The 25,034-nt window shown below is 41.9% G+C and overlaps 1 protein-coding gene across 15 annotated transcripts in view; it reads left to right on the forward strand.

Annotated features, from left to right (window-relative positions):
* The first annotated feature begins 291 nt into the window (after positions 1 to 291).
* Positions 292 to 25,034, forward strand: part of FNBP1 (formin binding protein 1) — a 94,150-nt gene continuing 69,407 nt past the window's right edge. For 13 of the 15 annotated variants that reach the window (XM_083875755.1, XM_083875746.1, XM_083875754.1 and 10 more), the window contains exon 1: positions 23,856 to 23,954. In XM_083875755.1, the coding sequence (XP_083731881.1) occupies positions 23,880 to 23,954 (75 nt within the window). In that variant the 5' untranslated portion in view covers positions 23,856 to 23,879. Of the gene's footprint in view, positions 473 to 23,855; positions 23,955 to 25,034 lie in introns of those variants that run through there. The other 2 variants (XM_083875757.1, XM_083875748.1) reach the window with 1 other exon arrangement.

Here is a 25,034-nt window from a genome sequence, read left to right on the forward strand (position 1 = left end):
CTGCGGATCCCCGTTCCCCATTGACCCCCTTGTCCCTCACCGATCCCCTTTTCCCCACGGATCCTCGTTCCCCATTGACCCCCTTCTTCCTCACCGATCCCCTTTTCCCCATTGACTCCCTTTTCCCCACCGATCCCTTTCCCCCTGTATGCCCGTTCCCGCGGCCCCGCTCTCCCCTCGCGACCCGGGCCGCGCCTGCGCTCCTCCTGCGGGACCCGCCCCCCCGCCTCGCGCCAGCCGCGGCGGCTCCGCGCCTGCGCAGCCCGGAGCTGTCAGTCGCTCCCCCCCCGCCCCGCGCCGCCCGGGCCATTTTGCGGCGCGATGAGGCGGGAGCGGTGGTGAGGGGTGCCTGTTTCGCCCGCTCCACTCGCACCGCCGGGCACGGCCCCGCCGAAGGCCAGTAGACACAGCCAGGGGACAGCGACACCCCCCCAGCGCCGGCAGAGCCATGAGCTGGGGCACGGAGCTGTGGGTGAGTGCGGGCGCGGGGGGACCGCGGCTGCGGGAGCCGCACTGGGGCAATAACGGTCCGTGCCCGGGGCCGCTGCGGGGAGCCAGGGCCGCTCCCTGCCGTGCTCGCAGCGCCTCGGAGCAGCTCAGCACGGGGGTCCTCCCCGCTCCGGAAAGTTTCGTGTGCAGCCTTTGCAGGGAAAGCCCACTGGAGGTTCAGGAGTTTGATTTAATTTTGCTGGTGGAATTAATTTTTTTTTTTTTTTTTTTTTTTTTTTTTTTTTTTTTTTTTTTTTTTTTTAAAAAAAAAAAAAAAAGCCTCCATAGCAGAGGAAAATCGGCGGCGGCTGGGGAGAGGAGGGAGGCTCGCAGCGGAGCGTGGGGTGGGTTTTGTGCGTGGCTGCTGCGGGAGGCTCCGAGGTGGATCTATGGACAGGGGGTCCGGTTTCAGGAGAGGGAGATGCAGGGAAGAAAAGCCAGATGATAAAATTTCCCGTTGCTGCTGTGAAGGGGCTTCTCTTCGCTCTGGATCTGAAGGGCCGAGTTGTTTTTTTGTTGTTGTTGTTGTTTTTTTTTGTTTTGTTTTGGTTTGGTTTTTTTTTGCGAGGAGAGTTTTGTGTTGTGTGTAAATAAAGCAGGTTTTAATGGTGCAGAGCGTTTCAATGTATAAAGCTCCTTGATGCTTTCGAGGAGAATCGGGAAAGTGTAAATGCATTTGGTTTAGGGTGGAACGTTAATGGAAAATACCGGCCTGTTAAAAGGAATGAGAAGTGGGCAATAGCGATGTGAAATGGTCCCTTGCTAATGAGAAGAATTAAGGGAAGGGAGATAAAAGAAGTCTGGGAAGGCAGAAGAGCTATTGCACATATTCGATCACAAAGAGGACATGGTGCAGCCATGTTTGATGGTGGAGCATGGAGCAAACCTGCCGGGTCTGGGGGGCCGGGACCCGCGGACAGGAGGCTCTGGAGCGGCTCTGTCCTGAGTGCCGAGACATGGCACATCTCGGGACTAATCTGTGCTCGGGAGGAGGGGGAGGTGGCAGCGGAAACGGTGTTTTGAATGAAGAAGCCAAGAATAAGTGGCAGAGGGTCATCTGGATTGTGAAGCACTGCAGGATTCTCTCCTGTAGTCATGTGTTTGTGGCTGGTGACCGGTGCGAGTTGAGATGAAAAGATATCTGAGCTTTTGAGCTGCCTCTTGTAGAAATGGTTATTTTAGATGTGCTAATTGCTCTCCTTTCTGGCTGCATTCCTGGCCCGATCTGGCAGGCAGCTCAGCATCCCGTTTTGCTGTGACATTGGAGTCCCGGTTTAGCAAGATCTTGTTAGAACTATGCAGTAAATAAGGGAGCAACTGCTGTCTGGGAGAGGTTATTTTAGTGTGGTTTTACATGCCATAGAAAGAAAGGTGATAAATGCTGGTGAAATAGTGTAGTGATGCTATATTGATTCATCAGTATATAAACAGCTCTGCTGCATGGGAATGTTTCTGGGAGAGCCTGCAGTTGCCTCCTTTTTCTGCATCTTGAATGTTTTGGGAGGAGACCGAATAGTTAGCGTGGAATTAAAGTAAGAGATAGTACAATTTGACAATTTTGACATTGCAAAATAAATTCTGAATTCTCAAAAGGAGCTTTTTTTTTCGTTTTGTTTCATTCCTAAAACTGCAAGTAACACTGAGGTGCTCCTGAACCAGAATGGTAGTATAGAGTAGTGACTATAAATAGTTCTTGGTTTATGAAGTATTTCTAGGGGTGTGTGTGCAGCTATATATGTCTCCTGCAACAGTTACAAATTGCTTTTGTAACATTTTTTTAATCAGAGAATTTTGTTTCTGAAACCGTCTTCAGCAGCATCAAAGTATCATTTTTTCATGTCCTCAATGTAGCACTCTGAGAAATGTAGCAGGTTACTGACGAAAACGGTTGGATCAAGAGAATAAATGGTTCTAGATACAAATTTGGCAGGGGTTGTTCCATTTTAATTTGGGCAGAGCTCTGAAAACATGATAGTTTCCAGTGCTCTGAGTATTTAGGCCAAAACTGATTTCTCACTCTGTGTTCTCTTTCTCACTGGAAACCACACGACCAACCTGTATTTAATATAATTAAGCTTTCATTTACCTTAGAACTTAGTTGTCTTTTTTTTTTTTTTTTTTTTTTTTTTTTTTTTTTTTTTTTTAAATGAGTTTTCAGGAGCAGGTGTGGTAAGCAGCAAATGCCCGTTCTACATATGACTCATATGTGGTTTGAAAGGCTGAAAGTTGAAGCAAAAGCAAATGTTTTTAACTGTAGTTCAGAAATTTGGTAGAAAAATCAGCAATGTCTGATCAGGCTTTCCCGTATCTGTGATCTACCAGACTGCATGAACGTTCATGATTCACACCTTTAAATATAGCACAGGAGTAAAATCGAGCTTGCTTTTTGGAGCTCATAGAATGTTAATGTGCTTGGAGTTATGCAGGATTTCTGTTCGTTCCTTGGGGGAGAAAAAGGCTGTTTGCAGAAAGCCTCATACTTCAGAAGCAATAAAATCCCTTTGGCAACATGTGAGTTATTCCCAAAGCAGATTTTTAGCCTTGTGCTGTGATGTGAGTGCATCCTGTGCCTTTGGGTTGCAAATCCTATTGAAAAGTTCCTACTGATATTCCACTCGATTTTGGACTTTGAGGAACATCTCAAGATTGTTCCTGTGAGTGTAAATTGACCTGTAACCAGCAGAATTATTCCATGTCCTAATGCAGCATTTATATCCTGTAGGAGGGTGAATGCTGGGGATAATGAGATGGTCTGGGGCCTCCCAACAATCTGGTGAACAAACCCTGGAGGTGTCATGTAGCCTTCCTTGCAGCTTCTGTCCACCCAAACCCTGCAGAATCCCTTCTGCCTGTTATACTCCAAACATTCAGGGGCTGAGGAGGAGCCACCGGGTTAAGGACAAAGTGTAGGCACAGCACCAAAACATTTTGTTTTTCACCCGAGTTCAAGTGTGCATTAAGGGCTGACAGGTAGGAGGGTGTAGTACATGTTTATTTCATGTCAGATTCTTGAAACTGGTTGTGTTTTCTAAATCGTTAACAAGTGGAAGTGATAAGTAAAGGTTATGTAGGAGTGCACAGACCAGAATTGTACCCTCAGTGCTACGCTTTGGGGACAACAGGCTGTAAAAGCACACTTAGATCCTCCTTCACCTTTTTCCTCTCTTGGCTAATGGGAAAGAACATGCAGCGTGGCACCTATAGCTCTTCTGAAGGATACTTTAGTGGGTAAAGTCACAAGTGTGTGCCACAATTCCCACCAGTGTCCTTTTGTGTGGTATGAAGCCGTTGAAACAAGTGGGATTACCTGAGCTGAAACCAGCCTTGACACTTCAGTACTTGCCTTCAGAGTAAAGAAGGCTGTGGCTGCATGGCTGATATATTGAATGGAATGAGCTTTCTTGATTTGACATTTGGTACAGGATGTCGTTTAGGGGAGTTACGTGTAAATTTGTGGTTAGGTGGTCCAGGAAAAATTCTGCCTTTTCAGAACACGGCCACAGCACTTCAGGTGCAGCTGGCCAAGTGATTGAATGTGGAAAGTTTTATCTTTTTTTTTTTTTTTAATCAACGTTTCAGAGGCACAAGGCTCTTTGGGGTTTTTTTACACATTCAGTGTAAAATTAAAAAACAAAACAAACCCCCAAAAAAACCCAAAACACAAACAAACAAAACAAACAAACAAAAAAACCACCAAAAAACAAACAAACACAAACCAAACCAAACCAAAACAAAAAAAAAACAAACACGTGGGGAGGGAGGTGATTTAATCAAGTTTTTCCTTGACCTTTGTGAAAGCTGGGTGGCTGCTAACAACTGTCATTGTCCTTTCAGTCTGTGAGAAGGTGGATATTCAGTATTTGCACTGGTCTTAATTTGCTGCCCAGATGCAAGGGGCTCTGTTGGCCAACTCCTGTCGGAAGCAATAGTTTGGGAAACCTTTTGTTTATAGGGCGTTCCAGTATGCTTTACTATGAAAACACATGGTTTGTGAATATGAGGGGTTTTTTGCCTTTTAAAGTTCATTCCACATAGTTGCAACTCTGAGAACTCTAAGTCCCCCTTGCTATTTGTAACTGCTAAATCGTTTCCTCTTTCTGTACTCGCGCCTCTATTTCATCAGCAGAATTTGTGTTTAAACAGCTGTAATCTTGCATTTCTGCAATTTGCTTGAATGCAGCATTGTTCTTCAATAGTATTTGCAATGTATGGGTGTTGAATGTGGTGGTGACTCACATTTGGAAACCATCTGGAGTACCTGGGTGATTTTGACCTTGGTGGCATTGCACAGTGTGAGTAATGTGCACAGCAGTCAAATGTGATCTCAAATGAAAATCCTGTTTTCTTCTGCTTGTAGGAGCATCTGCAGAGCTGGGTCTGGGTTTGGTGTATTGATCCTTGAGCCAACATCCAGTTTTATTGTATGTAGCACTGTAGCTGATTTCAGACAATAGAAATTGTGTGTCATCCCACCCATCCCATTCTTACACCTCCTACAGTCCTCCCAAGCTCTTTGGGGTTGGGTGTGAAGTGTTGCTTTCCAAGACTTAAGAGAAAAGGAGATGGTGTCGGATGGGAAAAGTGCACAAGTAATTAGTCTTGCATGATAAGTCATGGGTTAACTCTGAGCTGAGAGTTTCCATTATGGGCCTAACCTTCACAGGTGGGTGGATGAATTGTTGGCGGCTTAGACAATCTTCTCCTGCGGTGATGGCAAATGTTCTTCTGAAACGTTCATTTTATTCTAAATTTGGTGTGAAACTTAATGCCATTTGGGCGACTCCCAGAGGCAGAGCTGGGTGTCCCTGATACTTTTGTGCGTGTCTGTTTCATAGGAACTTGGTTCTTGTTTACTAACATGTTAAAACTTTTATATATTTCAAGGAGTCTTGAATTTTACCCGCAAAAATATACTATAAAAGTACCCTAAGAGCAAATACAGTGAAAGGCTGAAGTCAATAATGAATGCATCATATTTATAATTTTTACTTGGTTATTCTAAAGCTCATAGTAAAAGTTGTACACAGAGTGCTGGAGATGGGCACTTCAAAGCAGAACGCACTTTTCATTCATTAAGTAGTATTAGTTTAGTATTCTGCATAGTTATTTGGAGAGTTTTGAGGTAGCAAAATAGTCTGACATTAATATCCCTTTATTTCTCAGTGGATGTTTTAAGTGGTCAGCCCGTGCATGCAGATTAGTGAGTGAGAAATAGTTTATAGAAGCTGAGTCATTACAGAGTATCTGCGTTCTGCAGCTCACACCTTCGTGTGCATGCCCGGCTCAGGGTGGGATTCGGGGCTGCTGCAGCCTCTGTGCACGAGCATTGTAAAGTTAGAGCCATCAGAGTCCTTTCCGCGAGCTTAAAAAGAGAATTTTTTAAACTTTAGGATGATGTGGTGTATGGGGACTTCCCTGCTGCTCGCAGGAGGTGGTTGAGAGGAGAGTTTGGGTTATGTGAGAGATCCCTGCTACACCCCTTGGTACCTGCAGGAACCAGGAGTAGAAAAATTCCCTTTTGGTTCCTGAAGAGCTGCTGGGACTTTAATGTTTGAATGTCTGAGTAATTTCGTTCACAATTTTGATTTACTTTAAGAAAGCTGATTTCTATAATATCGTCAAAACTACCTATTTTTGTATTTCCTACCTATTCATTAAAGAATGGGGGATTTACAGTCCTTCAGCGTGAGTCAAGACTTGCAGAATTCAGTGTTTTCCCTTCCAGCCTTATTGTGGCTGCTCAAGATCCCCCGCTTCCTTGAACCATATGGGGACGGCAGTCAAACACGAGCCGATGTTTTTCTGGACTCTTTGCAGCTCATTAGTATTACTCATGTTGTGAAACACTCTTTTACGGCAGAATTTCAAAAGCTGAGTTCCACGTAAAAAGAGTAGGAGCCACTGTGACACCGTGACACTGTTACTCAATAACCTGCTTTACATTATTGCCTTTGATTGCTGGACAGGTAACCTGCTAATGAATTTTTGGAAATTCACTTTCGTCCTGTTTGAAATACTGCTGCTGAGATTGGTTATACGTTGAATCCAGTCCAGCTGTCAAAATCTAATGGTTTGTTGGGTTTCCTTAGTGTTCATGTAAATATTTTAAAATAACTTCCCCCTTCAGTATAATTGTAGGCTTCAGATGAAACTTCTCTTCTTCCTTTCACCCCTAGAAACTCTGTGTTTCTATGTTTTTTTTTTTTTTAACTGAAAACAATAAACTGGTTAAATTGGTAAAGCACTGTTGTGTCTTGGTATATTGCAGTGTTTGCCATTCTTTTCAACCAATGGCTTTGGTTCTAACATACAAAACAGTGAAAAATTAGTCTGTATATATATTGTATGTATGTACAGGACCTGATGCTTTTAGTCTTTCTTCTCAAGCAGGTGTGGTGGGGTGGTTTGGATCCCTTTGGGATTTAACACAATCACTGTTTCTGTGTTGTCTGGAGACAACCTTATTAATCTGGTCAATATTTTGGCTCAGTTTATTAACAATGGCTTGTTGGCATAATTAAATGAAATGTTTATTTTTGATTGTAAGAATGCAAAGAACCATAGAGGGTCTTCTAGATTAACTGTTCTGTAAATAAAGTTCAAGAATTAAATATTGTTTGCCTGGTGTTCATTGCTGATCACTGAAGCAGATCATGTTGTAAACCAGTTAAAGAAGCAGTTCTGTTGCAATATTGTCCTTAATTTATTTGAGGAAGAGTCAGCCTAATTGGCAAAGCAATCAAAAGAACAACAGCAATCCCCTAGATGCCCTCAGAACCCTGTAAAGCAATAAATCTTGAAAAGGAGTCACTTGGGAATTAATGTCTGGTTTAGAAGGATGGTCCCCAATAAACTACCAAGTCACCTAGATAGTCCTTAATCCTGAGGAAATCCCAGAGTGGATTCTCCTTGTTGTAGCTAAAATAATACAGATTTCTTCCATTAAATGTGTCACTTGGCCATCTCTTGTTCAGTGTTTTTCAAGTGCTTCTATTTGGTACCTAAAGTGTTTTTATAAAGCAAAGCCTTGAGTTCTGCCCTTGCAGTGAGGCTGATGTGTTGCCATTCATTCCCTGAATGGGAAGGGGAGTTTGCATTGTTTAGATTTGCTCCTCTAGGAATAGCAGGTACAATTTCTCTTGTAAGTTATTCATTTTATAATTGAAAAATTTAATTTCATTGCTCTGAGTCTGGTTGTGGAGATAAAGGAGTGCTACCTATGTGACAGGATGTCATCTTGCAAGGATTCTGAGCATATTCCTTATTCCCAGCTGCACTCCTGGAGATTTTGCTCTAATTAACACCAAGAAATTGCTTATTTGGTGTCTTGGACAATTTTCTCTGTCTCAGACTCTATTCTAGACTGAGCTGGCATCCCTTATTGAGAATGTATTTAACACTTTTTGTTCAAATCATCTATTTTCTGCTGCTTAATTTTTTTTCCATATTAGGGTGCTTACGCTGCAGTTCTTCTTTTTCTGTGCCTGTCTCTTTCTTTTTGTGTTTCTGAGCAGTCAGGATCATTAGGTTGGTACCAGGGCCAGTGTATTGCACATGCTGAACACGATGCCTCTTTGGTTTTGGAAAGCTATAGCGCTTTCATTCACTGGAGCAAGGCTTTGAAATTTGGCAAACAGAAGCTGTTGAACAGGGATGTCCCTGCTGCTGTTGCTGAGAAAATACTCCTTAATTAGGCAAACCTGTAAGTCCTTGGAAAGATACCACTTTGCCTGTTCTCAGTGAAGATGTTATTGACCAAACCCTCCTGGGTGCTGGCTATGCTGGCTATGTTTTGGCCTTGGAGGGATTTCCATGGAGCAAGATGAGCTCACCCACAGAATAATTGAAGATGGCTCAGTCTGGTCCTCGCAGGAGAGCCACCAGACTTGCCATGCCATGGCTGCTCAAGGCCAGGGTGGAGCTGGGCAGCCTCCTCTGCTCTTCTCGGGCTCCTTTGTTGGCACCCACTGGCACAGAGGGAGAAGCTGGCTGGAGGACAGTTCTGGGTGAGTGGGATCTGGGCTGTGTTCTGGAAGAGCAGCCTGGGTCAGTGGGCAGGGGGAGAGGGGAGTGGAAAGAATGGCTGCACCGAGTCAAGGTAAAGACCCCTCTGACCACTTTTATTCTTTGGTAATAGCAGCAAACTGATTCTTCTGTATTCATGGACTGGTTCTTGTTATACTCACCTGAGGGTGAGTGAGGTGTGTGGTCAGGTAGGAAACCACCTGATTCAAGAGACTGAATGTGGAGAAGGAGGACTAGAGATCATACCAGGATCTAGTTATAGACAGTTGGGTCTGCTTGTCTAGGAACTGCTCCTGTGATGGAGGTGCCAGGAATGATGGAGAGGGTAATTTGAGGAGAGATAATTCAAATTGGCAGTTCTGACAGTGAATGAAGAAAGACTAGTAGGGTGAAGGAAACAGCAGAAATGAGCTCAGTGAGCTCAGGAGGAGAAAATTAATTTAAACAAAGGAAACAAGGAACCAGTCAGAAACAAGGAAACAGCTGGGATAAAAGCACATAGAGCAGGGCTGGGCTCTGGGCAGGATGTGTGGGATTGTGACTTGCTGTCAGACTGGATGTGCAATGGGAATAGTGCATTAGGAACGGTGAGTCAAGAGTTTGATGGGATCAGGAGAAAGTATAGTTGGTGCACAAGGGGAAGGAATAAACATGGAGCAAAGGATGAAGATTAGATAAGAAGTAAAGCAGAAAAGTCCTGCAGAGACCTAGCAGTCCTCTTTTGGCTTTGTAGTATTGCTGTTTGATGTGGCTTTTTCCATGTCACATTTAAGTGGAGTTGACATACTGGTTAGAATGTATATACATTGATTTCTGTGGTTGCACATCTTTGCCCACTGTGGAAGAGTATTTGACAACATCCCCCAATAAAAGCTTTATCCAGAATTGTGTGCACTGCTGTTTTTCATTCACTCAATCTGTGCAGAAAGCCTGAAGGAATTTTTTAGCAAATAAGTTCAAAATGTGTTTAGCTAATATTTTTCACTTTGCATTATACTCTCTTAGGCAGAGAGAAATACTTTAGCGCTTTTATCTTGTATTTACAGAAAGAAAAAAATTATTGGCATGGAGCAGGGAGTGAATAGAAGTGTGTTTTCTCAAACAAAAGTTAAATGGGGAAGAGAAATATTTCTTGCCCTCTTGAGGGCTGTTGATCTGTCAAATGTGGGTCTTACAGGAGTGGCATTCATTAAGAGTAACTCAGGTTTTGCGTAGTAAAAGAGAGACTGGCAGTGGATGAACAGGGAGAGCTGCGATAGAGCACTACTATGTAGATATTTTTTCACCCATCCTGGCTTTCTCTCCCAAGTATAACAGTCTGAGATCCTTTTGCTCATATGCAGTTGCTAGAAAAGCCTAAAAATAAAGGGTGAGAGGAAAGGGTTCTATGTGCTGGTCAAGAGCCTTTATTTCCTTACAAGTCCTTGGAGCTGTGAAACATCTGGGTTTTGCACAGGATGCTTTTGGCATGTAAGTTAACATGCAAAAGCTGAAAAACTACACAGCTTTACTTCAGTTTTTGGTGTGCAAAACAACTCCTAAGCAAATGTTTCAGTGATGGAAATATTGGTTAGGGATTCCTTTGCTGCTTTGCTCAAAGACATCATCATCAGCTGATCTGAGGCTCCATCCTCCCAAAGTACTGCCAGCCTGACCACCAGGATCAAGGCACCCATCACAGATTATGGTTGCATGCTCTACCTGGAACCCAAAGTTGCACCAGCCGACCCTTAAGTTAGTGAGAATGCATCTCACATGACATGTGTGACTTGGTGCCTGTTTAAATCAGTGCCCTGGGGATTTACAGCCTTATTTTTGGAAGGAGGGGCTAGCTAAGTTCCAGCTCTATTTAAAGATAAAATTAAGTGTCTCTGGCTGTGTGGCTGCATGTGTCCTTCTGAGATACATTGGAGTAACCCAGGAGACCACCCTGGAAGGGGGTAGGAGATTGCATCTATTCCTGGCATGTGTGAGCATCTCCCCACTGCCTCCTCCTCCAGATAACTGTGGGCTGGTTTTATTTTTGCATTGTGGTTCCTATTCTGATTCTTGTCTGCATCATCCTTATACCTGTATTGTGTATAAAATTCCTGAAAGCTCCTTTTCCAGATGTTCAGTATGATTGACACAAAACGATCCTGAAATAGGAAAGCTGTAATTGTTGGAAAGCGACAATTTTTGTGAGAAAATGTTCTGTTGTGAAACACATGCACCTAATTTAGGCATCGTTGGAGGCTGGGTCTCTGCATAGTTGTCACTCTTGGAAAATACTTAGTCTTGAACAGAAAGGTATCACAGTGCCAACAGTTAATGGTTGAGGGAGTGTGTTGAATTGTTCCACTAACAAAAACCTTTGCTGAGCTAAACAATACAAATATAAATATTTCACTTGGCTGTTACGAGTTGAGTTGAAGTTCTTGATGGTTGGGAGCAGCATGAACAGAATGGTGTGCTCCATTCACAGAGAGGTCAGAAGTCATTTTACATGATATTTATGGGTTTCATGCACACAATTATAGACACTTGTATTGATTTGCATCTGCTGTTGGCTTGGTGTAGCCTTCCATGGTTTGCTTGTGGGTTAATCTCTGGGAACAAAAAGAAATGGAATAGTGACAGAGGAGTCAAAAGCCAGAACCCACACTAGGAGAGTTGAACAACTGAAAAACGTCAAAATAATGGAAATTCAGACCCCCTTCTTACAGTTAGAATGTAAGAATGAAGTGTTTGGGGGTTTTATTTGTGATAGATGGACACACATGGTGTCTGGGAGTTGCTGGTCAGTGGAGCAGTGTTGATTCCCCTCTGGGGGTGAGGCATCCATCCAACCTTCCTGGTAGGGGTGGGATTGATTCTTTAATTGCAACAGCAACAATCCATCCTGAAGCTTCCTCAAGGTATTAGGGCTAAATTAAACAGTCTGGGACTAGTGTATAAGCCCTAATGCACTTCAAGAGGCTTTTGTGGGTGGGAGAACTTTGAAAATAATCAGAAGATGAACCCAAAAGTAACAGAAAAAAGCCAGGGGCACAAATCACCCTTAAAAAGGGGACCATAATACATTTTCTTTGTGTGATGGCAATGCTTAATGCTCAGATTCTCTTAGGAAAGAAAAGGTGCATGAACTATACAGCTCTATTCATGGCACTGCATTTAGAACTTGTTTTCTCTCCTTTGTGTATGTGTTCCATAGCTGTTCCAAAAATAAGTATGGTCTCAAATACCAAATTAGTAGAATTAGGCATCTTAAAGCCAGGAAATACACCATTTTTTGAACAACAATCACTACAGAGGAAATGTGGGATCTTATGCATATTGTGTTATGTCTTTATTTTACAAAATGTTAAGATTGTGATTGCTTGTGCATTTGCAGAGTCCATAATCTGTGTGAATTTCATAAAGATAAAAATGTCATGATTGCATTCAGCTTGATTTGGAATTTTACTTTTCCTTAGCTTGGAGGAGGAATGAAAAGTGATCACTAAGCTTTAGTCTGTATAGTAAGTGCTCAGAAGCAAGAACTAACTACAAAGTGTCAGTAGTCCTGTTAGATGCGCTTATTGATCATTATGAATGTCATTCACCTACCAAAGTACTCAAAAAATAAAAATGAGGAGCCCACATGACAGCTGCTCTGCTTTGCTCTTAGTTCTCAGTCACTTTGGTCCTCGTCCACCTCATTTTGCAGACCAAGCCAGGTAAGCAGTAATTTTATTTTTCCAGAATGCTGGAATCCTTTACAAGTATATCCATAAGGCCCAAGGACTTCCTGAAAGCTGGACTGTTTTAGGATGGCTCTTTGTTAGGTCTGTGAATTCTGAATGTCCCTGATGGAAACTGGCAGGTGCTCTCATCTTGAGCCTCTGGCTTCAGAGATGCTCTGCCCAAGTCTCCCATAACATGAACTTCACTAGTCCTAGTGGTTCTTGGCCCACCAGTTTGGTGGCCATAAATTAGCAGCAAAAATTTTGGAGAGATGGATTCGAACTTCAGGGTTTGTGAAAAACAAGTCCTTTATTTTCCCTTCTTTGGCTGGGAGTAGTTTTGACTCAACCTTTGGACCAGAGTTGTAGCTTCCAAAAACTATTTTAAGTGGAAGGGATTGTTGTTGGAGTGACCTCATTGTCCTTACTGTGGGAGGGGATGCTCTTGTCAATTTTTGAGAAATCTTCTTTCTTTCCCTGCCTTCTTTGTAGGTAAGTAAACACCCATTTGTTTTCCTCTTCCTCTCTGAATCAGTCTGGTTCAGAGGCCAAACTTGCTTTCCCTGCTTGGCAGATAAAGCATCTCCTAGATTCAAGTCAATATCCTCTTTCATATTTTTTAGATTATTCAACTGCTCATCAAGCAACTGGTCTATCCCTGTGTTATAAAATAGTTGGGGAGTCATGGGACGTTCAGGGAACTGAGCCCAGAAGCTCCAGTTGCTGTGTGAAGATCAGTAGCTCAGACCCATTGAAGTCAAAGGTTGGACAAGGAGGTTCCTGTTTGTTCTTCAAACAAAAGCATTTCTTACGTGTTTGAGCGCTCTTTAATCCAACAGGCAGAGCTGCAGCCTTACGATGGATGAAATCTGAAGTAAACAAAGCATAGATATGAGGAAGAGGGAAAGGGGAAGAAGAGGAAGGCTGACATATTGTTGTGCAGATGCTTTGCACCTTAGTTTTGACCTCTGCTATAGAGGAAATTTACTTTTCTAATGTTCTGCAGCAGAGCAAGTTCTTTTTAAAATATCCTATTATTTTCCCATGTCCCCCCCCCATGCATCTTACTTCCCATGAATAGTTTATTTATTCTCAAAACTTTGTTTTGCCTTTCTTGCATTACTCATTTATCTTACCACCGTGTACTTTAGAATTTACAACATCTGTTTCCAAAGATGTTCCCTAAAGTGCAGTGTGATAACCTCTCACAGACTTGAACAATATGTCAGAAATGTCACATTTGCAAGAGTCCTGTATTGTCAGCTGAATACATCAAGTGTCATAGGAACAGCAAAGAACTTACTCTGGGAGATCCAGAGCACTGGAGACTTGCTGATAGTGACTTGGCAATGTAATAAAACATATTTGAAAATTTAAGAAGTGTATTGAGGTGATGAGATTTGCTCTGATAAACTGTAATATCCAAAGTATCTTCCACAAGAATAAGAACTTGCCCTTTAATATCTTCTACTTTTGGGTAAATGGCTAGTACCATCTCATTTCAGTGATGGACTTTCAATTATTTGGAAATCTATCTAGCAAGATTTTTGATGAATCCCTCAGTGTCATTTTTAGGATGTCAATCCTTGTAATGCGTGGGTTTCTGATTTTATTTACTAAGTGCAGTGCTTAAAGTACTGTACTGTTCAAGAAGTCCCTTGTTTGGTGGTTTTTTTTTTTTTTTTTTTTTTTTTTTTTTTTTTTTTTTTTTTTTTTTTCCATTTAACTATTTATTTGTTTCATGAACTTGGATGTGTTGGCAGCATTCTTTGCTGGAGATTCCATCCCCTTGTGTTGGGTAGGCACTGTGCAATCCAGGCACTGATGGTCCCAGCCTTGCAAATTATATGACATGAATTAAAGACAAGAAAGATTGGAAGGATGGAGCACAAGAGACTCAAGGATGTGGAAATCCTCAACCTCTCCCATCGCATGACTCTTCTGGTCTGGGGTAAAAAGGGCCATTTCTCTTGTGCCCACATTTGTTATGAAAGTTCTTCTGCGTTGTGAAATTGTAACTACGGAATAGTTACTGTAGTCCGGGGCAAACCTAAAAGTCTAATAGAGAGTGTCTATTTTATTGTATCTTCTGATTTTGAAAAGCAATATAGCAGTTGATAGTACAATTTATTTTAGGTATTGCAGTGTTCTCTGGATGTTATAAAAAGTGTGTATGTCTGACAGCCACATTTTAAAGACTTTTTTAATGTACTAATTAATTATCTTCAAGTAAATAGTCATGCAAAAAATGAAATACAACATCAATATTTAATGGCATCTGTTTAAAACCCTCCCAATCTAGACTTCTGAAGTTGTGTGGGGGTGATATTCACACATCCCTGATAAAGGGAGGATGGAATGTGTGTGTTTTCTTTTCATTTGAGGAATGAATTACTCCTTAAAGATGTGACTGTGAGGTGCCCTACGTGTCCCTGTGCAAAATTAATGTGGGAAGCAGCTTCATCTCTCTTTGGAGGCTGTTGCACTGTGAATCCTGTGGATGTTACCAGAAAAGGAGACTCTGTTTCCTGAATGGAATGACCCAGTCTCCACCCTGCAGGCTTGGCCAGTTGCAGGAAGTTTGCAGAAGTTGCACTGAAAGTGGGCTGCAGTTTTTCTCTTGCTGAAGGAAACAGTGAGCCCAAGTGACCAGCATCTTACTCTGCACATCACATTGTTTCACATTCCTCTGTTGAACACAGAGCACAGCAATGAGCTGACCTAAATTTACAGTTCTCTTGCAAGATGCTTTGCTGTTTGCAGTATTGTCATCTGTGATCTGGCTGTGGTTGATGTTAATGCTGTTATCAGCTCCTGATGTTAAATGGAGAATCATTCTTCTTGTGAAGAAGTGAATTTGTGACAGATTTGTGTGCAATTTGTGGGCATTGTTTATGCCAGAGTTGGGGAATCCATTACTTTCTGGAAATGACAAGCATTTGTTAGACTTCCTCCTACAATAGTGACAGAAAAGAGCAGTGCTGTGCTTGCCATCTTCTTTTGATGCTTCATGGTTTGTTATTGCCGTGATAGGAAAACACAAGGAGCAGTTTGTAATGTAAGCATTCCCTGTGTTTATTTGTTGGTGGTGTTGTGGTAGCCTTCCACTTGATCTACCAGGAATGTGAGAAGAATGGGAATCAGGATGACATATCCATAGTTTTAGTCACAAAGTTCCACCCCATGTGCTCTGTGAGCAGCATCCTTTGCTATTACAGAGTCCTAATAAACCAATTAATTAAGAAATGTTCTTGTAACACACACTGTGCTGTCACACTGACCCAAACTTTACCAGCAGATCTCCATGATGAAGATTTTAATAACATTTAACCATGGTTTGTGTTAGTCCTTTGACTAAGCACATCATGATGTATGTGGTGTGGTGGTCTTGGTTTTGTTTGCCCTCAAGACACAAGAATGCTTTTTATTGCTGTCCCAGTAACCAGTCCAAAGTACAGCAAGCAGCTTTGCACTTGAAAAACTGTAGCACCCTTTCAGGAAATATCTGCGGCGCCTCAGATTTTTTCAGCCTGCTCACACATTCAGAGCCCCGGACAAGCAGCTTAAGATCTGAATGAGATTGTTCACCAAATGAGTTGGTGCAGCATATTAATTTGCTGGTGCTTCTAAATGCCTGCAGTGTTAAAAGAGCCTGTAATGGCACTAAAATGCCAGGACCTCTGTTGGCTCGAAACTCCTTAAAAGAGAGTTTTAAATTCTTGTCTCCTTGCCGTAGCCTTACCAGCTTTATAAAGATTTTGGAGATCTGCATTTCAGAAAGGTGGTGTGTCCTGGGCTTAGGAAAGTTAGTAAGAGCTTTTCCTGGTAGTATTAATTGTCTTGGAGCTCAATTGTGCTCTGGATTTTACTGTATAGTTGATTATGTGAGCCTCCTATTAATGCCTTTATCTAGATGCTAATGGGTACGTTTATTGCATGGTTTTATGCATAGGATTTATGTTGAAAAAATATTTGCATTTGCAGTTAGGTAAACTAACATAATGTGGTTTTAACGAGACTGGATGCAGCCTCAACCTGTTTTATGTGTATTTTCAGTTTCATTTTAAGTTAATATTTAAATGCCAGAGTAGAACTGATATGACAGTAAACCATTTTTCTTTCTTTGTCTGGTGAGCCAACACCCTCCTTCCTCAAAACCAATATTGTGCCTGACAGGTGGAGAGGGATATGAGTTGTTGTCAAAAACTACAAAAAGCTTAAAACTTTAGAAGTTAATTTTCAAGGTCCTGAAGTAGATGATTTTATTTAGAGGATGAACCCAAATATTTTACTGAGAGGTAATGAATCCAGTGTTCCATGCTGTCCTTTATTTCACTGCTTCTGGATTTAGGCAAATGTGTAGTTCTAGAAGATGGGGTGAGCAGAGGCAAGTGGTCAGACTGGTGTGACCCAAGTGTGGTTTTTAATTTTGGCTCCAATGAGAACTGCTTCAAATTGGGTAGTGATTTTCTTCACAACTTTATCTGAAAACTATATTAATAAGAGCTGTTTGCTGATGTAATTTCCATTAGTATTGTAAAGATATTTCTTCAAGTGTAGTGAAAGCTTGAAATCTATATCATGGTGTCATCACTGTTATAGCATGAGTTATAAAATATTCACATGTGGTTTTGGAAACTAAGGAAATGAGACTGTTGTCTCAAGAAGACTGGATTATCCCCTTTTGCTTAGCTAGACTTGCCTATCCAGCTTAGGAGTGGAATATCCTTGCTGAGGCGAGCAGTCCTTACTTAAAGGATCAAAGGATGTTGCTCTTCTAGCTCAGGATGGCAAAATGTCACTTATTCCTAATGCTTAGGTTTCCAAGCCATATTGGTCAAAAGAAACTGTAATTGTTGATTTATTTCCATAAAATATTCTGACTGTTTTTCTTTGAGTGGCCAGAGGCCATGTAGGGAGCCAGACCAAAAGGTTTGGACAGTCTGTAGCTGCCCTACTTTCTAGAAACTGTAATTTTAGGTTGTCTTGGCTGGCACAGTATGGTCAGCACAGTGAACTTGGGCTTTGTCTGCTGGGGCTGGGAGTGTGGCCGTCCTGCAGCATCCTTGTGGCACAGCCAGCAAACCACCCAGCGTCGCTGGCCACGCTGTGGTTCCCCACATGTCTCTGATTTCTCTGAGCTGGGCCCAGTTCTGGATCTGTTGGAGAAAAGGCAGCCCTGAGCACAAGGAGGCTGCTGTTAGACTAGGGAGTCTTGGCTGCTGCTACAATTTACTTTAAATGCTCTCTGATTAGGTGCTCAGGCACTTCAAATTGGTGGATGGTAGAGACAGTTGTGCTATAAACTCTAGTTCTGCACATTTCATGAGTGTCATTGATGGGGTAGGGAACTCTGATTTCTTGCATTTGTGGCTTGGTGGCACAAGATCTCTTTAGTCTTCTTGTGTGAGTGTTTGTTTAGTGTGATGGAGTTAAATTTTACCTCTTTCTCTTTAGATTCTTGCAATTGTCATATGTCCCTTGGAGAATGTCAAGTATCCCTGAGGGAGGGATGACTCCATCACAATCCAGGGTGCTTTGTGCTGCTCTATTGACTCAGCAAACCTGAAATGTGTGTGGGAGAACTTTCTCTTGTAGTCTAGCATGTAATTTAATTGATGTTTGTTTGGTAATTTGCCTCAGATTAAACTATTCATTGTCACCACTGAACAAATGCTTTGTATGCTTTTGGTGGGTCAGCATTTTGCACAATGTTTCCCCCTTCTTATTCCACCTACTTTGATGCATTCATTTAGTTTTGCTGCAGTCTTAGTACTGAGATCTGAGAGAGGCTTCTCTTGGGAGAAGGGGGAGACCCAGTGGAGTTCCAGAGGCTTTGTACAGTGATTATTCAGTTAAGGGAAATGCAATTACTTTTCCTCAGATTTAAACTTTGATGTAACACGAGTTCACACTATAGTTAATGGGAGTTGTTAGCTGAGGATAAACTTCACAGAAATGTCATGGAAGTGAGCATGTGAGAGTAGAATGTGCTCTCTTCCTCCAAAGGATAAGAGACTGAAGTAATTGAAGAATTATTATCAGTAGCAATTCATGCTTTGCACAGGTGAGTGTTTCTGATCCTTGGCAAGATGTCAGTTGCCACATTAGTTTTGGTATGACCATATTTTTTGCTTGGTAATTCTATGGATGTACACGTGATGTTGTCTTTTGTAGAGGAGGAGAAGCATGGCAAGGATCATCTTAAAGTCTGAATATTTTATGCAAGTGGGATCAGACTGAAACTATATTTTTGTCAAAATTGAGATAATTGGCTGGACTGTTTAGGACATTGCAGAGTGCAGATGCAGCTGAGGTTAAGCTCTTCCCTGAATGTTTATCAGGGAAAAACTGAGAGGAGAAAGGTATTATGTAAAAGAAAAATATATGACCAGATAGGATGTTAGAGGGCTGTCTTGGTTGCCATTTTTACAGCTACAGGAAGGGCCAGGTCTTACTGTAATTAAAAAAAAAAACCAAAAAAAACCAAACTGTGTGAGGAACCATAATTGATGGATTTAAGGCTTAGAGTCTCTACAGCTTTCTTTTGGCTCTTTGCTTATATTTCTGGCCTAGTTCCAGAATTTATCCATTTTTTGCCAGTGTAGCTTGACTCTACTCCACAGAGTGGAGTGTATGAATAGATAATTCTGAATCACACAATGCACTTTGAACGGAGTTTGTTGACATATTTTGAAGTGACCAACTTTGTTTTTTGCAGACATTTTAAATGTTATCCACTCTGATGTTGTTCTATCCATTGCTTTAGATTTCTGAGTTGCATTTATCTCTGATAATCTTCCTGTTCTGGAAACTTCACTATTTCTTGAATCAGAGTGGAAGCGCCAAATCTAATTTCTGGGTTAAAAATGGAATGCAATGGTGGATAGAAATACTTCAGGCATAGCTGTAATCTTATTTGGTCTTGAGTGTCTAGTCGCTCTTGAAAAATCTAGGATTGTATTTATCATGTCATGGTATTTAAGGTATTAAATGCTCTTTGAACCCCATCTACAAAGAAATTTTTCAGCAGTTTATTCCATTTAATTTGGAAATGAGAGGAGGGAACAGTCAGTTCAGATCTTCACTTTTCTTTTGAACTTTAGGGAACAGTTTAGAACAGTCTGAAGTGAGGGGGGGTATTTTTTTAACCCTAGTTATTGCCATTGCTCCAGTGATTCCAGGAGTCAGCCTCAAGCTAAGCAGGATTAGTGATTTGTACAACATTTTTCTTTTCCAAGTGTCTGCATAAACATCCTGGAAGGACACGATGCCTGCACTGGGGTTTGGTCAGTTCTAGCTTCAGGGCCAGGGGAGGAGGTGGAAAGGAGTATGAGGAATAAAGGCTGTTGTGTTTAGTGAATAAATACATCTTTGCATTAACGTGTGTAGAAAAGAGCTTTGCACACGTGCTCAGTTCTACACCCACCAGGAGATTTATTTACTGGAGATTAGAAGTTTCGCTGTTGAGAAAACCAGGCATACCTGGTGAGACCTTTGCTGTTTTTATCAACTGTTATCTTTTGGGGATAATTTTGATAGAGGGAGACCAAGGACTCTAATTTGCAAAGTGTAACATGTCACTAATTATTTTTAAGTAGTGATGAATACTTTAAAAAAAAAAAAATCAAATTAATCCCCCCAAAACCCTTTCCTAAACTCCAACTGCATGTTCCAAACTGAATCATATTCAAAAAGGTTTGATACTAATGAAGAAATTTTGACTTTGAGGATGCATGAAACAACTTGGGTATTCTACATGATGAAACCAGTATGGCATTGGTTTGTGATGAAGTTGGGTAAAAAGCTAATTTCCCCAAAAAACATCCCCACAGACTGCTGCAGTTTGAAGTATTGTTCTTGTGGATAAGATTCTGCTGTTGTGATTCAGAATGGTTTGGGATAAGAGGGCAGAGTTGGCTTTTTTGTGTGTGCTCTTTTAAATGGATTAGCAGGCTCGTTTGGCTTTCTATTGTAGTTATCCATGCCATGCAATAAGCAGGAACACTCTATGGCTCATTTTTAATAATCAGTACACAGCTGCCCAAAGGGGAAACCGTGGGCAAGAGCTCTTGTTGATCTTTGTTTTAACAGCTGGTATTATTAAGGGAGAGCTTTGCAGACTGGGAAAAAAAAAAAAAAAAAAGATGAAAATCAGTACACAGTTAATCCAAGATGTGGCCAGACAGCAACAGATTTACTGGGAATTAGTTCTAAAATTGCATTTGGTCAAATAATTTCAGAAGAAACGAATGGGTGTATGTTAAATCAGGGAAGTGGGATGGTGCTGGGGAACAGTGGAAAGTTGCAACATTTGTCAACTGAAAAACCTTCCTGGAACAACAACAGCATATATTTAGTGTTGTTACCATGCTGCAGCTCCTGGGGGATGCAGCTCGGATCTGGAGCTCTGCTGCAGTTCAAGGTTTATACCCTCCCAGCAGCAGAGCCCCACAAACCAGGAGGATCTGCTCATTTTCAAAGCTCTTGTTTATAATGCACGGAACAGTGAATCCTTGTGGGTCCTTGCAGCTTTCAGGCTGCAGCCCTGGATACTGTCAGCAAAAACCAAACCTTTATCCCATTCCTGTTCCCCCAGGATGAGCAGAAGGAGGAGGTTAGCATTGCTTTGTTTTGTTTCTTTGGTTTTTGTTTCTTCTTTTTTTTTTCCCTAAATGAGGTTTGTGGGTATAATTAATGCTAATGGTAGGGATGCATCATCACTCTGGCCCCAGTAGAGTTTAGTAGTTTAGAGCCTTTGCCTACCTAATGACTCTGGATTTTAAAATCTAGATTCTGCTATTTATCCTCATACCTGGTACAAATAAGTTCACTTGAATCATTTGAATTGCACTAGAAGCAACATGTGCATGTTTGTTTTCAATTTAAATAACTGAACAAGTGCATAAAAAGGTTGAAACGCGCTTAGTCCTTCCATAAAAATGGCCTGACTTAACATCTGGCAATAGCTGAAATTTCTCTCTTATTATCTTGTTCTTTAAGAGCTTTCTTACATACTGGGCTGTAATTTGTACATTATAATGTATTTTAAAACAAAACTGTGTCCTGTTCTGGAGTTTCTTTGAGTGTGTTTTATAAGCAGAATTGTAGGTTTGAAAAGAAATGTTCTTTTCTGAATGGGCTGCTTGTGACAGATGGTTCTCATTGTGGCAAAGTCATGCAGTGCCTCAAACCTCAGAGTGTATAAATTTATTTGAAGGAAATGAACCGCTGCTGCATCATAGGCATCTATGAAAAGTGTCCTTGGACATTGCAAATGGTGATTTTTTTGAGCCTTGCCTTTCCTTATTCAAAGAGAGCTATAAAATTAATTTTCAAGAGCATGAAACTGTGTCACCTCTAAGAAGCACATTTCCTCTTTCAAGAGATGGAACACTATCTTTAGAAAGATCTCCCACTGATAACAGCAGGTGGTGCCTCAGTATGGCCTTTTTAGGTTTGAATAAAACCAAAATAGCACCTGATGCTCCGTGCTGGATGTGCCTCTGTCCATGCTATCCAGGGCATGTAACCTACAGAATTTACCATCAAGAACTCCCTTGTTCCACAAAAACAAAGGATAGTCTTATTTGTCCCTCACTATCCAGAATTTGGCTCAGCTGCTGTTTCTCTTAACCACCTGTTGCTCATCAGCTCTGTCCTGCTGCAGCTGAACTGATCACATCCTCCTGCCTTCCCACTCCCAGAATTAATCACTCCTCTCTGTTATCTTACCTCTTTCAGCATCTTTCTGAGCTGCTGCAGCACCAACAACCACATCCTCTCTCGGATGGAGACATCCTCTGCCACCTTCCTTTCTGGCTGCTTTGTTAGCACGGTTACTTGCCCTGTTGCTATGGAGGGACTACAAGTTCTGCTTTACCACATCCTTTGCAGGATATAACGGGGGGAGGAGGAGGCTTGCTTTGACACCAGGATGGCAGAGGTGGAGGGTTTGGGGCCTCAGCTGGTTTGGGCTCTAGTGAGGAGGGCTCTTTGCTGCAGTGGTAAGAGCAGCCCTTAGGGGCAAGACCAGGAGGTTTCTTGCAGGATCACCTGCTCCTGGAGCTCCACTGCTTTTGTGGCCTCTGACTCAGAGCCTTCTGGCTGCTGCCAAAGGAGCAGTTTCATTTCACAGTTTAAGTTATCAGCAGAGACAAGGAGACATTGAGACACTGAGAGCATGTGTGTGTGTGAATGCCTCGGCAGTCGATGACATGGGTTGTATTCACACCAGGAAGCTTCTCCCTGTGAACCACGGGCTGGGTTTTGCATGGCTTCCATAATAAGTGTTAAAGTGGGTCACCACAGCAGGAGTGTGGCTGTACTCCCAGTGACCTCTCCAGCAGGCAGAGGTGTCCTCTTGCCGAACTGTTGCTCTATGCTGCTGCCCAGACAGCCACTCTCTCTCTCTCTCTCCCCCTGCCCTGCTTTGGGAGCTTGCTGTTGGCTTTTCTCCTGTTCACTGCTGTAACCCAGTGCTGTGCTTTAGTCTGGTGTTGGGCACCTTCTCTACAAGGAGGTTTAGCCTTCACCAGTACAAAGCTCACCCCTTTCATTAGTGGGGGATGGTCCTGTGCAGCTCTGCTGTAGGTGGATCTTTCTGTGAGGTGTTGCAATCAAATTGGTTCCCTGTCAGCCCTGATGATCTGGTTATACTCCGAGGACTGGCCGTGCCTCAGAGCAGCTGGAATATTCATGTTGCTCTCCAGGTGCTGGCCTTTGTGCCAACTGCTCATGGCTTCTCTCAGAAGTGCTTCTTGTTTGAATTAAGTCAGGTTTTTGTCCAGGTAGGCTTAAGGTAAAAACTGCCTGTGGGACAGTACCCTGGATTAATTAGCAGGAGAGGTCACTCTTGAGTTTGTGGAAGGTGGTTTTTGGGGTGGAGATGAGTGTGGTTGGTCTCAGAAGCAATTACAAGGCTGTGCAAAGGGCCTTGCTGTTATAGTGGGGCAGTGTTATTTTCTATCCAAATTAAAACTGGCATGAATATTAGGGCTTATTTTGCTTTCCAGCTTCAGCAAAATGCTGAAGAGGGTAAGCATTTCAAGGCTGAAACATGGCCCAGAAACTGCTTTATTCATAATGTCTATTGCAATAAGCAGGACAATTAGAAGTCAGTTTATCTAGCAACATTAAAGGTATTTCGACCTAAAACATAGTTTGTTTCCACTCTTGCTTTCTGTCAATTCCCCTTCACACAGGTTTGAAAGACACTCAGTTTCCTAATGATGCAGTAAAGAATCTTGTGTTTGTTTCTGTGTTCTCCTAACTAGATCAAGTTCCCAGGTGAATGGAAGAGATAGAATAGTTAACCTTGAGGGCTTTATGGAAAAATGTGTTTAGGGGATGGAAATAAAAGGAAGATGGAGATGGGCAAGTAAGATGGCTTTTTTCTCTGGGCTATCTATTTATTATTCAGCTCAAGCCAAAATCACGCCTGTTTAGGCATCCTAGTGAAAGGTTGGGGGGAAATGTATTTAATACTTGAGGGACAAGATGAAATTAAGCACGTGTGGCTGAATAGGTGATCTGCATGACAAACACACATGGTCATAAATAGCTTTGTTAACAAGAACCGGATGTGTGGGGGAATGGAAGGGTTCAGTCAGAAAACACCCAGTGAAGCCACAGCATCATTTGAGTGTAAAGCAGGCAGAGATGGTCTCCCTGCCCCATCCCTCTGTGCTCCATGGTGCTGTGAGTGCTCCTTGTTTCTGCTGCAGGAAGGGAAAGGTTGGTGTCCTGTGTTCCATATATAATCAGGGATGTTTGTTTAGTGTCATTAACTGAGGGTTTCACTGACTGTTGCTGACAAGTTTTGTGTGGGAAGTTGATTCTCATCAGTAGTGGCTGAGTCAACAGATACTGAATTGCTTTGGTATTTTCTACTCATCTCTGTTTTCTGGAAGGTTCTTTGCGGTGCTAGCCTGTATTTTATGCATTTTCTTTCATTATTAATTTGCCTGGAGACTGTTAACATTTGCATGTAGCTTTATTGTAGGTCTCTGAGGATCTGTGATCTGAACCCCCGTGTATTCTGCCAGCACTGAAGTGCCATATGGGACTCAGCCGGGCCTGTGAAGGGCTCATCATCTCGTTAATTATTTTTATAATTTGAAGTTGTTAAACCATGGAATCTAAAAAAGTAATTTAGAACTAGAACACTGTAATGTATTCTTGATCTTCACTTTAATTCCTTTTTGCCTATGAAAGTGAATGAGAATGTTTAAAAAAAAAAAAGGGGTATGGGAGGAGAAGGTATGATCAGAGGTAAAAATTAGCTATTAATTCCCCCTATTACTATTTTTGTCATTAATGACAGTATATAAACAAATAATCTTGTGAGGAAGCAGAATCACTGGGGAATGAGGTAGTAGAAAGTCTTCAAATATTTTTAATGTTCAAGAACTCTGAGTCTTTTATTGTATTGCTGCATTAGAATTATGGGAGGTGTATGCAAAATATAAAGGCTTTTCATTTGCTATTAGCATCTGAATTTCCAGCATAGTCTTTCTTCATTATTTATCTCTGTGTTAGCATTATTAATTTCACAGTTCTGCACTGTCACCTGTGAAAGCAGCAGAAAGGGTGACAGTGACAGTTTTGCCTGGATACTGGTACAGTAAATGCTGCCAACTCAGTCTATTCTGGGCAGGTTTGACAGGAAGTTTTAAATTGCAAAATTAATTGGTAAATTCTCCTAGAATCTAATATTTTGTTCATGTTTGAAACCAAGTAGAAACCCCAGTCCTTTCTGGCCTGGCTGTGTGTTAGAACTGAGCAGGGTGAGTCTGTCTGGCTGCAGAGAGACTG

Source organism: Zosterops lateralis, assembly GCF_965231275.1.
Source record: "Zosterops lateralis genome assembly, chromosome: 20".
Lineage (NCBI taxonomy): Eukaryota > Metazoa > Chordata > Aves > Passeriformes > Zosteropidae > Zosterops > Zosterops lateralis.